Source organism: Leptidea sinapis, chromosome 5 (assembly GCF_905404315.1).
Source record: "Leptidea sinapis chromosome 5, ilLepSina1.1, whole genome shotgun sequence".
NCBI lineage: Eukaryota > Metazoa > Arthropoda > Insecta > Lepidoptera > Pieridae > Leptidea > Leptidea sinapis.
The window spans coordinates 8929925-8945270 of NC_066269.1; the positions used below are offsets into that span (position 1 = coordinate 8929925).

At 34.1% G+C, this 15346-nt stretch overlaps 1 protein-coding gene across 2 annotated transcripts; it reads right to left on the bottom strand.

The window, feature by feature from the left end:
- Window positions 1-1334: 1334 nt before the first annotated feature.
- LOC126964706 (thioredoxin) lies at window positions 1335-15253 on the bottom strand. Of its 2 annotated transcripts, none has more exons than XM_050807982.1 (4): window positions 15079-15253; window positions 12936-13076; window positions 9355-9519; window positions 1335-6146 (listed from the first exon to the last, which is right to left on the bottom strand). In XM_050807982.1, exons 2-4 carry the CDS (start codon window positions 13071-13073, stop codon window positions 6018-6020), a joined length of 432 nt encoding a protein of 143 aa, XP_050663939.1. In that variant the 5' UTR covers window positions 13074-13076; window positions 15079-15253; the 3' UTR covers window positions 1335-6017. The 2 variants fall into 2 exon arrangements, with proteins under 2 accessions (XP_050663939.1, XP_050663940.1); XM_050807983.1 differs by lacking the exon at window positions 15079-15253 and adding an exon at window positions 14675-14977.
- Between the last annotated feature and the right edge of the window lie 93 nt (window positions 15254-15346).

Here is a 15346-nt window from a genome sequence, read left to right on the forward strand (position 1 = left end):
AATCCTTATTCAAAAAGGTTATTTATGAGAGTAAGCGCAAAAGCATTACCTACATTTGAGAGTCAGTGCAGTTAAAGTTTTGGTCTCATACTAAAGTTTAAACTTTAATATTACATTCTTCAGAAGCATAACTATAGAAACCTGATAAATGATAAAAATACAAATGTCAAATAAAACTTACGAGAAATGTATATCATCGTGTGAAAAACGTGGGCAAATCTATATCTCCTATCAACAGACGACAAAGGACAAACGCCTCCCCCAAAGATCGCTATGATGATCGGTCCTGCGCTGCCCTCATCCAACGCATTCCGGCGATCTTAAACAGATCGTCGGTCCATGTTGTGGCGAGCCTACCAACACTGTGTCTTCCGGTACGTGGCCGCCATTCGAGGACTACTGCCCCAACGGCCATCTGTCCGTCGCACTATGTGCCCTGCCCACTGCCACTTCAGTTTCACAATCATTTGGACTATGTCGGTAACTTTGGTTCTCCTCGTTTCGGATTCGATCTCGCAGATAAACTCCGAGCATAGCCCTCTCCATTGCCCTCAGAGCGACCATGAGCTTTCTCATAAAGCCGACAGTTAGCAACGACTTCTGCGTACCGTGAGTCATCAGCCATCAACCTGTATATATTGACACGGGAGTGGGTCAGGGATTGGAAATAATACTCCGCTTATAGGAACGAGTCTTTATTTGCGTTCACTTTTTCTGAACTTGCACTTCGCCGGTCTGCCGCTGTTCCTCTTGTGGGCGGCGGTACCTTCAACGCGTCACACCGCACCGAACACTAAGTCTCTTCTATCTTCTTCCTCTTGGAACACTTCCACTTTTCACTACTTCTTCTTTTCTTCTTCTTCTTCTTTACACTTTCGAGTCAGAACTAGAACTGCCGTAGGCCACGCTTAGTACGGCTTATATACCCCCGGATCCGTTCTATTTTCAAAATGATTCTCCCATTCCATCTTTAAATTTAAATTGTACTAGAAAATTCTTTTAACTATTTTTATCCTGCTTACACATTTTCCATCCCTTTTTTTCTGTTCGATTTGATCCTGAACTAACTAGAAATTTCCTTTAACTTCACAAAACCCAAAAAAATCCATACACTGGTAGGTGTATCGAACCCGGGTCTACAGCGTCTAAAGTAAACACTTTTCCGCTGAGCTACGAGTAATGCTGACGGAGCTGTTGAAATTAACAATGTCTTGAAGTTTGACAACTCTCGTCATATACTTCGAAGGGTTGCTACGCAACAATATATTACGGCTAAATTGTTGTCTATGCTGTTAGCAGTTGAGGCAGAAATAGGCAATAATAATAAAAAAAAATGCAAGAAAATATATTTATATTTGTGAAACGCTTAAAACTAACACATAAATCACTAAAACACCAGGATAACAGAAGTTGGACGTATGTCGGGTTATGTACCTACATTTACATTTAGGTAACTTTAATCTAAGCATTAGCTTCATACCGAGCAAATCCCAGACTAAAGTAATCAGAAATATAACATAAAGATTATATTTCAAAATATAATTTACAAACCGCTAAAGAATCGTGGAAATTTGGCGTGTGTAACAATCTTGATTACTCATTGAATTCGAGTTTTCAATTTTCAAAAAGACGCGTTTATTTTAGAAAGGCAAAAGGGTTTTTCGCAAATTCCTAGTACTACACAGCTACTTTATCTCTGGACCTCGTGAAGGCCCCTCCTTCCCCTTTTACCCCCTCGCTCGTCCTGTAGCCTCAGTACGGTTTGCAGTTTAACTATCGTTAGGTACATGTCGTGATATTTTCGTGCTTTGTTTTTGAAGTCTTCATTGTTACGTTTTGACTTTTGTTGTTAATAGTTCTGTAGTTTCTATTGTTCTGTGTCGCTATAATAGTTTTAGCAGAAAAATAAAAAGAATTCTTTCATAAATATTTTCATCATTATAATATTAATAAAAATAATTGGCATCACAACACATCCTTTACATCAATCTATAATACTGACAAAATAAATGTTTTTATTTATTTATTCGTAATAATATCCTAGTGATGCTTGTTTTGCACACCGTACCAAAGGACGTCAGGTCCAAAAATATTGTAATCGAGTAGTAATTGGAATATATATTATTTTTTAATTCTGTACTGAGCTAACTGCACGTAAATTGGCATAGTGAAAATATTTCCAGTATAGATTCATTTAACACCAAATTTTATAGTTCCATAAACTTTAGTCTGGAATACACATCAGGGCACCTGCGCGTACATAAATAAAGCTCTATCACTACAGGAGGTATATACACATCCACAGTGGACCCGCCGTTACACAAAGTTAAGTTTGGTCTACTCTACAAGTTACTAAGCTCAGAGGTTAAAAATAGTTTTACACTTCAAAATCACAACACTCAATAATTCAAAAATCTGTAGTTCTATATTTTATTACCAAAGATCTACTCACGGACTAGTAAAAAAATAAGGACTCCGTGTCACCTTACACAACAGTATAGCACCAAAAGAAGCCGATTAACGTGTAAATACATAGCCCCACGCACACACTTACACTACTACAGGCCGATAGGCGGCCATTATGAGAATTGTCATCGTCTGTGACAGATCAGTTTGCGTCTCAATAAAATATTTTAAAACTGCCGTCGTGCGTTGTGAAAATGTGTAAAAACGATACTGTATAAGTATTTGTGGCTATATATATATATAATATATATATAATATATATGATTATTTAAGGGAGAAATAATTGTGTAACTAGTATCCCCCGTAACCGCACACACACTATATCACGGCGCGGAGTCCTTTTTTTACTCGTCCGTGATTTTATACTGTTATCATTAATTATTCTATGACCTACTAAGTGATTCTATTAGAAAGGGCGTAAAATTAATATATTATCATTACTATTATTAACTACAGGGTATATTGTAAAATTTATAAAAATACAACGATAGAAGTGCGTTCCAGAATACTTCAATATCAAGACGAAGAATGGAAGTCTCAAGAATAAAACAAGCGACACTTCCAAAGTAATTTAGACCCCCTGAGCAATATATTCTCCCCAAAAGGCGCTCTGAGGAGCTACGAAGGTGACACAACGACGTGGGTGGAATAAACTACCACGTTGCCATGGCTACGAAGGGCGACAACCTTCTGACGATGCTTCACTTGCTAATATCCAGGCGCGGAGTCCTTCTTTTTTACTCGTCCGTGGATCTACTATTATGATTAAAATATGATTCGAATCGTGTTACTATAAGATAAATACTTTACATGTTTTATTTGTATCCTCAGCTACTATGTAAGTACTGTTTTATAAGTATTAGGTATAATAATGACCAGGAATCGCAATAAAGAACAATCGAATATCAAAAAAATATCAACATCAGTTATTTTATGTTCTATTTAAATTACTAATATAATAATCGTATAGACATTATTGTCACAAAATATTTTAAGCAAAATCTATAATAATAATAAACTACTAGACATAAATTACAGGTAAGTATGAAACTTATTTATTTTAAATAAATCAATTTATTCAAAAATGCTTTAGCTAAATTCAAACGTTCTCTACTAAATGTAAAGTCAAATTAATCGATCTATTTAAATTAGCTACATTCTATCACTGAATAATTACAAAATATTTGTACACTTACAAAACTTTTGTTAGAAAAACTATTGGTACAAAATGTCAACCTATGAAAATTTAATGAAGTAGGCGTTACTTTGCATAAATCCATAGTTATCCAAATGTTTTGAGTTTTCTTTAGGGTTTGTTCCGAAAATATTTGTCTTTTTCACGAGGCACCCTCAGGAGATGTTGACTCGCCAAACTCTGGCATGAGACTTTCGTGTAGGGGCTAAGCACGTGTCGAATTGTTTAAAGACAAATATTGGCGGAATTAACACTAAAGAAAACTTAAAACATTTGGATAACTCAACTCATTCCGAACGTGAAAATTTAATTAATTTATTTATTTAATTAGTTGCTACAATCAACTTCATTAAATTTGTTAATGATAATAAATGTTTGCTAAAACCCTAAATAAATATCCATATGTAAAAAAAGGCTTTTAATAACTCATTTCAGGACTTAATACGAAATATAAATCTGAATTTCTTATCAAACACTAAGAAGGCAGGCTGAAGCCAAGATATGTAGATAACACAGGTATTAATAATAATTATATTTACAGTTATTTATTAATCTGTTAAAGTTAAGAATGAGGTAAGAATCGTAATACAGCACATAAAAAAATCATGAAAGATTAGAAATTATTCGATTAGTACAAATTTTCCCCATAGATGGCGCTATTCTCAATGAACTTCCTAACTTCTAGTATTGTGATTGTTCCATTATTAATTAAAGAGTATATTTTGAAATTCGGATTCGTGCGAAAATCACGTCATGATTTGATTTATAACTGTGATAAGCTGGCACTTATTTGAGTCCATAATTCGTCCTAGCTTTCAATGTTCTCTGAAAACCATATATATATATGATATATATATAATTGGAATCTCGGAATCAGCTCCAACGATTTTCATAAAATTTAGTATATAGGGGGTTTCGGGGGCGGTAATTCGATCTAGCTAGGAATCATTTTTAGAAAATGTCATTTTATTCGTGTTTTATCGATAATCAACTTAAACATAAACTTGGAAGAAAAATAACAAAAAGGAGCCGTTTGAGTAGTCTCAACTGAAAAATATGACTCTTCCTGACATCTATTGGCGAATAATAATACTATTTTTTGTGAGCAACCAATTGGTTGCTTTAACGACACAACAGCAGATGGCGTTGTTAAGTAAATAGTAAATATTACCTATTTAAAGACCCCGGTTCGAATCCAGAAGTCCTATTAGTTTTTTTTTGTTCAAGTTTTGTACATTCTTAAAAATCCGAGCAAGGCTCGGTCGTCCGGATATTTATATTAAAACTTTGTGATGCTGTAAATAAATAAAATATACCATTGACTTATAAAAAAAATAACGAAAATCACAAGGTTGGGGGTTCAGATATATATTATTTTACAGGTATTAATTATTTCACGGTATGTATTTATGTATAGTATATTTTTTTTAATATATTAATATTATATGCAATATAAATTTATTCATGAGTGAAATATTAAAAATTTGCGTTTTAATTTGACTAATATAGACTATTTTTGAGGAATTAATTGCAATACTGTGGGTAATTTTGTAAGTCAAAAATCTATCACGCTTATATTTACACTTTACATAGACAAGCTAAAATTATCTATTACGTACCTAAAAAACATAATTTGTAAAAATAAAAATTTTAATATGGCAAGTTATTTAGACTTTTTAACAGAGGACTCCATACAGTGAGTTTAAAAGACTTGTCCGTAAGTGGTCTTTTAGTATTTTTATTTTTTAAACTTTTATAATTGAAAGTTTTTATATAAAAGCCTTTAAATCTAGCCTTATTTGATGATTAAAACAAATTCAAACACCTGCGTTTTCACAAAAAAAAAAAACATTTGAATATTTGAATATCACTAACATCCAAATATTTTCCTTTTTATTTTATTTTTCCTTTTAAATCAGCTCTTTATATACTTCCTTCAGCTAAATTAAAATAAGAAATCTCTCCACCTTGACGTTGGCCGAATCGTCGACATTCAGTCGACGGAGCCAGTTAATATAAAAAAAAATTTTTTTGGACTTTTTGCTAAACTTACGTTTTGGCGTTGACAGATGAAGGCAGATAACATAAATACCATGTTTAATAATAATAAGGCTAGTAATTAATTCTATTTATTTTTAATTTGTAATGTTTCTATATTAAATACAATAGTAGCAGCTTTAATATTTAATTTAACAAAAACGCAGATGTTTAAAATTATTGAAGTAGCTATTTTAGATTACTTAATTTAATGTTTCATATGGTATCGTAGTTTGGTTTTGTTAAGTGACCGCAAAATTAAAAAAAAACACACTCCATAGAAAAACGAGACAAGTCCTTTGAGTAAGTGTATGACACTTTATGAAGGTTTCTGCTTGTTCGACATTTTGTCTATGAGGTTGTTTATCATATCTGTATCAACCAGACCGATAAATTTATCTACAATGAGACCATTCTTTATGGCTATAACAGCTGGTACAGCTTTCACCTGAAAATTAAAACATTCCTTTTAGTTTTTTTATGCTGTGCTGTCATAATATTGTGTTATTAGAGGCCCTTAACACGTTGGTGGACAGTACTGCCACTGCCCACGGGCGTAGTGTCATAACAGATATTTAAAAAATATATGATATGACACAACGGCCATAGACGTACACGATTTTATCCGTAGTGTTATATAATTTCATGGTGTTCATTGAGTCGAGTCTAGTCAGAATATGAAGATTTGTCACCATCGACTTCTGCATAACTAGACGAAGAGCATGTCGACACGCCAGATGATACAGCAGCTCTAGTCTAGCGTATACATCTTGTATATGAGGCAAGAGATTCATTGTCTGAACTTGTGCATCCGGCACTGATGTTTGATACTGATCATCAGATACGTACTCTCCAGCACCAGCAAATGGGTCTTCACTCGATTCAAATAGGACTTGAAGTAGTTTTTGTTATTTTTCATGCGAGTCTCGAGATATTTGCAATAAATTTAGTTACAAATTAAGTACAACAAAATCGAGTTCACAACAAACATTATCAACGTAAATACGTTGTTTAGATTTGCAACTAGACTTTAATTAGTATTTGGTATACATAATAAAATTTCATTGAAAATAGACAGTAGTAATTTTTTGGATAAAATTGCGCGCGAAATCATATAGCGACATGTCGGAACACCGCAGAGGCGCACTACTCGACTCATCGTATGAAACTATGACGCCCATGGGCGTAGTGTGCGTAGGGAGAGGACCATAAAAAACGTGAATGTGAGCGTGGAGGTGCTTTATTTGGCGATTTTTTGGAAATTGTGTTGTGACAGTACTAAAGTCTTAATTATACCTGTGGTGACAGTAGAACATGGCGTTCTTTATGATAGTATGCAAAATCAGACGTCGTTTGGCGTACTGATTTTATGCAAGTAAAAACTCAGACGTCGACAGGCGTACTGCCGTATCACTTTTAGCTACCTTTTTTTTAGCCTGTGAGCGTTACTGTCCACCAACGTGTTAAATAGGTAAATAGTGGTTTTTTGGCCCTATCATAATACATTTAACCATTCTACCATGAATATACTCGAATTTTGTAACACATTCACACAAACATGTTTAATATTTTTTATTGTGAGATAATGTTATGTGATTACACAAGTTAAATTGTAATGATGCCTATAAGGGCTATATTTCACTGAACACCAAGGCAGGCCTGTCTCACTCCCCGTATAGGTATCGAAATCGTAAGTACGTGCGGCGGTTCCTACACATAAGCCCAGCCAGTAAGGACTCAAGAGCGAGCAGTGACGCATGCGCGGGTTTTATACCTACTTCACCGATGTCACTGCTTGTGGCGGCGACATGGGACGGGTCGTCCCCTTCCCTAAAATATGGTTGAGGGAGGCGATGGCTGGCTCATGCGTCATGCTCGTGAACGGGCGCTGCTTGTGGTGGCGGGGTGATCCTGTTGCCGGGGACTCGGTTTCAGATTCTTAAAAGTTATTGTGTATATATATATATATATATATATGGATATATACATGTTTATTTATTTATAATCGCTTATAAAATGCTCACAGAATACCTTTATTGATTTATGGTGTATGTGGATGATGCAGCTACTGTACTCAATAACTTTTGTATTAATTTACAATTATTTTTTTGACTTACTCGTGTAAGACATTGACTATTTGACGTTTGAGTGTGTTTGTTGCATCATTTTACATTTCACATATTATATTGTAATTGAAATGATCTGTAAATCTTGATATAAAAGAGTGGCAATGAGTGTCTTGCTACTTCTTCTCATTAGCTCAACCCTTTACGAAGTAGCGGTAGATTCTATAAGAAAAATATTTAATTTTTTTTTGACATTCATAAGTGTCATTTTCGTGACCTACTTGAATAAACTGATTTTGATTTGATTTGATCCGACCGATCTTTTAAAAATGGAGAAACATTAAGAAAGCAAAGAATGTTAAGGGTTATTGCGATCCATATTTAAATTTTTTAAGCTTCCTAAAGACCCTGAAACAGTCTAATTTATAGTGATTATTATTATAATGAAATTACCATTATATTAAATTACTGTATACTAAGTAAGTATTACTATGACGTGGTCTTCCAACGCATACATTGCTATCTGCAACTAAGGTAGGTTTGACAACGAAAGAATATTGTATACGACTACATACCTATTTATATTATAGAAAAAACTAAGCAATTTTTTTAAAACAAGGCAACCCTATTGTCGTCTGAATAGGTAAGAGTCACGCGAAAGAAAGAGAGGCGATTTGTAGGTAAATAAAAATGTAGGTTAAAAGTGCTGTGCTATCGGAATTACATCTTATTGTGTGGCCGCAAGAGTCCCTATTGCCTTGAATTGATTTTGCAAAGTGAGACTTCTGTAGTTGTACTATTATACATTCTTTGACCAAGGTAGCGCAAGCCAACATGTTGTCTGGTAGGTAGGTACCAAACTAGAGACAAGAGTCATGACGCGTCCGAGCTAATCGCGTCACCAAATTGGTTGCAGAAACGGACACCAGGTGACTGGTTGCGACACCGTGGTGTCTCGGTGAAATATAGCCGTGTAGCGATCATGATTCGTGAAAAACCATTACTGTTTCTCTCTAAGGGTAAAACAGTCGCTACAACTCAAACAACTGCATTTGTTTCTTATACCTTTTTTTTTTGAACAAAATTTATGAACAATGCGGTACCGAACCCGTAAAGTAAAGTGGATCCTGTAGATGAAGCCACAACCTGAGAGTTGAACAGCACAAACAAGATTTATCAACGATACGTCACTCCAACGGTTGGCTCAGTGGAAAGAGTGCTCACACGGAACGGGAGAGATCGTGGGTACGGTACCGCATCATTCATAAATTTTGTTTTCAAATCTAATTTGTGTAATTAATCCCAGAAGTGATTGTTATCACTTTAAAAATAACAAAAGGTTTAAATAAAATATTATTTTGTTACAGAAGATGTACATGTGATAAGCATTATCCCTCTTGATGAAATCGACCGGCTTTTGATTATACTTGCCTACTCATCTGAGTAGTCATCACTCATCTTAGTGTTATATATGTATTTTATTAGTAGCAAAATGAAGGGATAGTAAATTAAAACCACATTTCATCATGATTCCGTGATATTAGCTGTCAGGATTAACTGCTATCAGCTATCCGCAGTAACTGGACTAACCTCAAAAGTATGCACAAGGTCAGCATTCTCTTCCACATCAACAATAGCAAGGTCCAGGTCACTGATGGGCTCTATCAGCTCCTTGAGCTTCGGAGTCAAGATCTTGCATGGCTCACACCATTCAGCATGAAAGTTTACTATCACTGCTTTACTGCTGTTCATTACCTGATGAAAATATTAGTCTTATTAATTTATTATAAGAAATCAAAAATAGAACAACATAACAAACAATCGAACAGTCAAAAGCTTGGTTTTTTAATAGTGAGTTTTCATAACTATTTATAAACACCAAGATGTCTATCAGACTGATTAAAATCTCAATAATAGTAAAATCTTCAAAGAATGGGTTAGCGTACCGGCCTTTAAAGAAGATGTACGCGCTTTTTTTAAGGTGTCCATGTCGTATCGTCCCGGAAACACCGCGCCAGGAAACTCATTCTACAGCTTAAAGTACCTTGAAAATCGCACTGTGGGGGAACGCCTCACATCTAGATGGTGGGGATGTATCCTAATATAAGGGCGTGCCTAGCGAATTCGGCAGCAGGAATCAAACGAAACAGCTCTTCGGAACACTCTCCAAGATAAATTAGAAGACACACAACCAGGGGCGTGCATATCATCTAGACAATTAGGCAGTGTCTATCCCGTTATGAACCTAAATAAAAACAGTGTTAAAGTTAATTTAGTTAAATTTGGTTCCGTTATTTTAAAACCAAACTTCTATTGAACCCCCACTCATAAACTTTCCTAAATACCTCCGGTAAGCTATCTCCAAGCTCAACTACGACTAGTTAGATCTTCACTGCCTACCTTGCTAGAAAACCAATGCACGCCACTGCACACAATGAAGTGAAGTCTATAAACGCCAAGTGATCTAGCCGTTACAACTGTGCACTGTGCTACCACCAGTGATGACCGCAATACTCCATATTATATTGCCGGAGCTGCGCTTTGTAAATAAAGCACTTGAATGTGGGCCGGATTGTAGTATTGACATATAAGGAGCACAGTTCCCGACTGATATTCGGGTTTGAACAACCCAGAGATGGAACTCAAAATATCAAGCACAACAGTAATCTTTGTAGCAATATTTTTCAGCTATATGACAAATAAATAGTAGACACAGGGTACCTTCGAAACTAAAGACCATCAATTACTACAACACACAAAAGTTTATATAAATGGATGAAATTTATTTTGTCAAACAAAATATACAGGTGTCCCAAAGTTATGGGACATGAAGGGAAAACACCTTAAATATCTATGATAGGCTATTTTACTGAAAGAAGACTTTATGTTATTTTTAAAAGTTAGTAATTCTGCATTTTCTAAAAAATACTTGCCTCGTCTGGGATTTGAACCGACTTAAAACTAAAAAAAAACACCCCTACTCTTATGTTAAGAAGATAAGAGAACTGACTGACATAGATACAACCAGAATAGTAAATTTTAGTTACTTCCACAGCATTATGAGCTATGATATCCTGTTATGGGGTGGGGTAATGCTGCTGAGATCAATACGATATTTGTGCTGCAGAAGAAAGCCGTTAGAGCCATTTATAACATGGGATCTAGAATTTCGTTAAAGAATAAGTTTAAAGAAATAGTTATTATGACAGTGGCCTCACAATACATTTACGAGCATTTGATGTTTGTACAAAACAATAAAAATAAGTTCACAAAACTAAGTGACTTACATTAATACTAGAAATAGGGGTAGACTTGTCATGCCTGCTACAAGACTCCATAAAGTCAGTAATTCTTTTAGGTGTCAGTGTGTTCGCTTCTATAATAAACTCCCCGAACATATAGCAAATATGTCTATAAATAAATTCAAAGCCTACACAAAAAGTAAATTAAGCAGCAAAGGCTATTACAATATCCAAGATTATTTAAACGATAAAGCAGCCTGGAATTGAATTGATCTACTTAAGTGTGATTTGTTTTATGTGATTTTAATTGTTTGATGTTATTTATATTACTTATTTGATTTGTTTGATTTTAATTTTATCTGTTTGATATTATTTATTTATTATTATGAAATTTTGTGTATGACTGAACTGAAGCCATTGTAAATCAATGTTATGAGTTCAATAAACGTTTTGATTTTGATTTTATGATGCCAATCCAAAGAAAGACCAAAAACTAATAACTCTTCTTAATTAACATAGTGTTTTAAAAGAAAGTAGTCAATTGAGTGGGTATTTTTTTTGTAAATTAATTAATTAAATACTCAAAATGTCATCCCTCTTGTCTTACGCAAATCTCCAATATTTTAATGAGTCTGCTGCCTGTTGATTTTCTTATCATTTTATGGTGAATACTCGATATGATATGGCACAATTCTGTTTGTAACTCGCCCTCATATCGTTTTTTGTATAGCATATCTTTCACGTATCCCCAAAAGAAGAAATCTAATGGTGTAAGATCCGGATCTGGCCGGCCATCTAATTGGTCCATTCGTACCAATCCAAGTAGGAAAAATTCATTTTACGTTGTTCCTTTCTTTTAAAATACTATGTTACTTAAGAAGAGTTATTAGTTTTTGGCCATTCTTTCGATTAGCATCATAAAAGTAGAGGTTTTTTTTTTTTTTAAGTTTCAGTTTGTTCGATTCCTAGACAAGGCAAGTAATTTTTTGAAAATCTTTGAATGCAGAAGTACTAACTTTTAAAAATAACGTAAAGTCTTTCAGTAAAATAGCCTATCTTCTATATTTAAGGTACTTTCCCTTCATGTCCCATAACTTTGGGACACCCTGCATAGTTAGGGCTATATTTCGTGCCACCATGGTGTCTGTAAACTTCCCAACCAGACACCAGAGTCACAACACCACACTGAGACAGCATCAAAATGTACCTCGAAAAGATAGCACTACTGCTGTTTGTAAGTAGGAAAAGAAAGTTTAAGAGAAAAAAGGAAACAGTGGTGGGCTCATCCTTATCAGGCCTTAGCATTTCATTTTTAAATCAGAAATATCTTCTTTTTTATGACAATAAGGGACGTTCATCTGATGGTAATTCATATACCCTGTCCATAACAATGCAGTGGCACTCTAGATTCATGAAAAGCCCAAAAATTCTATGCGGCACTAAAACTGCACTCGTCACCTTGAGACATTTGCCCAGAATTTCACTAGCTAGCGCGCCCTTCAAACGAAACAAAATAATGTTTACACATTACTGCTTCACAGGCGCCGTTGTGGTACCCATAATCTAGCCAGCATCCTGTGTAAAGAAGCCTCCCACTTTCTATCATATGCAAATAACAAACACAATTAAAAAACAAAAGACAAGTGTGCACACATGTTGCATGAAATGAGGTGCAAGATTCACTGGCGTCCTGACTGGCGGCCAAGTGAGTGATAAATAATACAGCTCTTTAGTAATTAGTGGTGGCGTGACCAGCTCGGATGCATGCACAGAATGCTACTTGGTTGCGCCACCAATTGTCCGTATCGTATAAGGTATCTCAGGTGAGTAACTCTCTATAGAGCTATATTCATATTTAACAGAGTTTTTAAGACAGTTAGTTCTAAAATAGATCCTCTATATTTGAAATAGTAATTGCAATATTTATACCTTATTTACAAATTCCTCATTATTCTTAACCAATATAGTTTCATTGTGCACCACAGACGTAGAAATATATTTAGTCCTTTTCAAATTAGCCAATCTACGTACTGGCGACCTTAGGCTTTGACACATTGCACTACACATGTTCTGTAATATAAAAGGCCTCTATTAAACAAACTTGTAAGTCAATTGAATTATGATATTATACTAAAACAGCTACACTTCCTTCGTTGAATAGTAGATGGTAAGAATATTCTTATCTGATATATGAAAGCCATTAAAATACATACAGATTTGTAACTTTATTACCGGTACATAGATAAATATTCATGTATGTCTCTCAGGTAAGTAGAGATTAATTTTTCATTTTCATCTGCCACTGTTCATAATATGAATAATGATAGAAAGGGAAAACAAATAAATTGTTACTGTAACTGATTTTGATTGACAAGTCGGAAACTGTCAGCCACACTTATTAGCTCCTTAGAGCACTTTCACATGAAGTACGATCTGTATCCATGAAAACATGGTCCGTAGTAGTCATAGAACTATTTCTACCATTGACGGAAAGAAATATGTTGATGGAGGCCGGATCTAGTGCGTAAACTACCATAGAAATAGTTCTATGATTACTTCAGACCATGCTTTCACAGATATGGATCGGACTCTGATCAGATGTAGTGTGAAAGCGCTCTTGATATTATGAATAATAAAGTTTTTGTTATTAGTTAACTTAACACACACATTGATAAAATAATTGGCCACATATTATTATCAGGCTCTCAGATTATCTATACACTACTATATTCTAAGTATATGATCCAGACTATTACCTGGCTTCTTCCACTAGCGACATTTCTTATCTATGCTTTATTTTTTATTAATCTGGACCCTTTTTAGTACATTCTCAACCACTGATTGAATGTTACACATACACAAAGGTTGAAGTTTAAATTACTTCAGTCAATCAACTTTAACCGGAGGGTTGGTCACATACAGAGGAGTCTGTATGTGACTAAACCACTCTAACCTTATATCAATAACTGAAACTACCTCTTCAATCACTGCTTTTTTAATCTTACACTTAAACCACATGTACCTACTATGCAAAGCTTGATAAGTTTTCTTTATCACATTAATGCATAGTTAAATGAGCAAATAATTCAGTTTCAAACAAAAGTAGCTAAATAAACTAGGATAAAGAAAAATAAATATGAGCCATGATAATTATATTAATGATAATGATGATAAGATTGTGTTAAGTGATTTTAATAATATGTTGGTGAAATTGTTTAGTCTTACTTTAGTCTTGGAGATATCTAAAAAAAAAAATATTCAAAACAAGAATTTTAAATCCAAAATCACAGTACTACAGTCAAATAAACAGTATTAGTATGATTCCAAAGATACATATATTTTATATTAAATTCTTTTATAATGGTCAGATCTGAGCTTAGATAAAGCATAAAATTATATTGTTGCTTGTATCTAAGTTGGTTTTCAACAAAACAATCTCATACATGTTCTATTTTTAAACATTCAAAAATATTAGTGATGTTTACTTAAATAAGGGTAGTAAAGCAGACCAGTGGCAGTTACTCTCATGAATTGCCTTTGGTATAATTAAGAAAATGATTTTTACCATCAGGTAATCTTCACTCCCTATTTCATAAAAATAAATATTGGAAGTCATGATTCCATTGCAAGTAACTATGATTTATATGCCAGAATTTACACAAACTTACCACTAATTAGTTTATTGAACCAAACTTTTTTATCTTTATGGTTTCCACAGGGGTAAAGCATACATGAATGAAAGTATAAACAACACCAACACATAGGCTTAATAACAATACTGTAAGAATGGTGTAACGAGGAATAAATGATTCATCATAAATAATGGATGAATTCGGCTCTGATTCTCCTCCTTTAGGAAGACATAACAAAACAATGGTAATAAGCAGAGCGATCACAATAGCGATTTTCCCAATATAATGTCTTGTACGTATAGATACCCAACATAGAAATATGGAGATAAGCCAAGTAACAGACAGCAAGTATACTCCTATTCCAAAATTATACATGATATTAGAATATTAGCCATGAAATGTAGGAATCATAACATGCATAAAATACAATATAATATTACTATTGAATTTTCTGCTGCCGAGATATTCACCAAAACTAATTTAAAAGTTATTCAATCATCAAATTGGAATATCAATTAAAATCGATGTTATCTATATACACATCTTACTACGTTAATTATTTAGTAATTACTTAGATCATAAAAATTCAAAACATTGGTGAATGAATGAATCATCATCGACATTGGCAATTGGCACTGACAGCCGTGATTCAACATCATTCAAATTGATTTTTTCTGTTAGGTACTTCGCCCAGGCTATACACAGGCA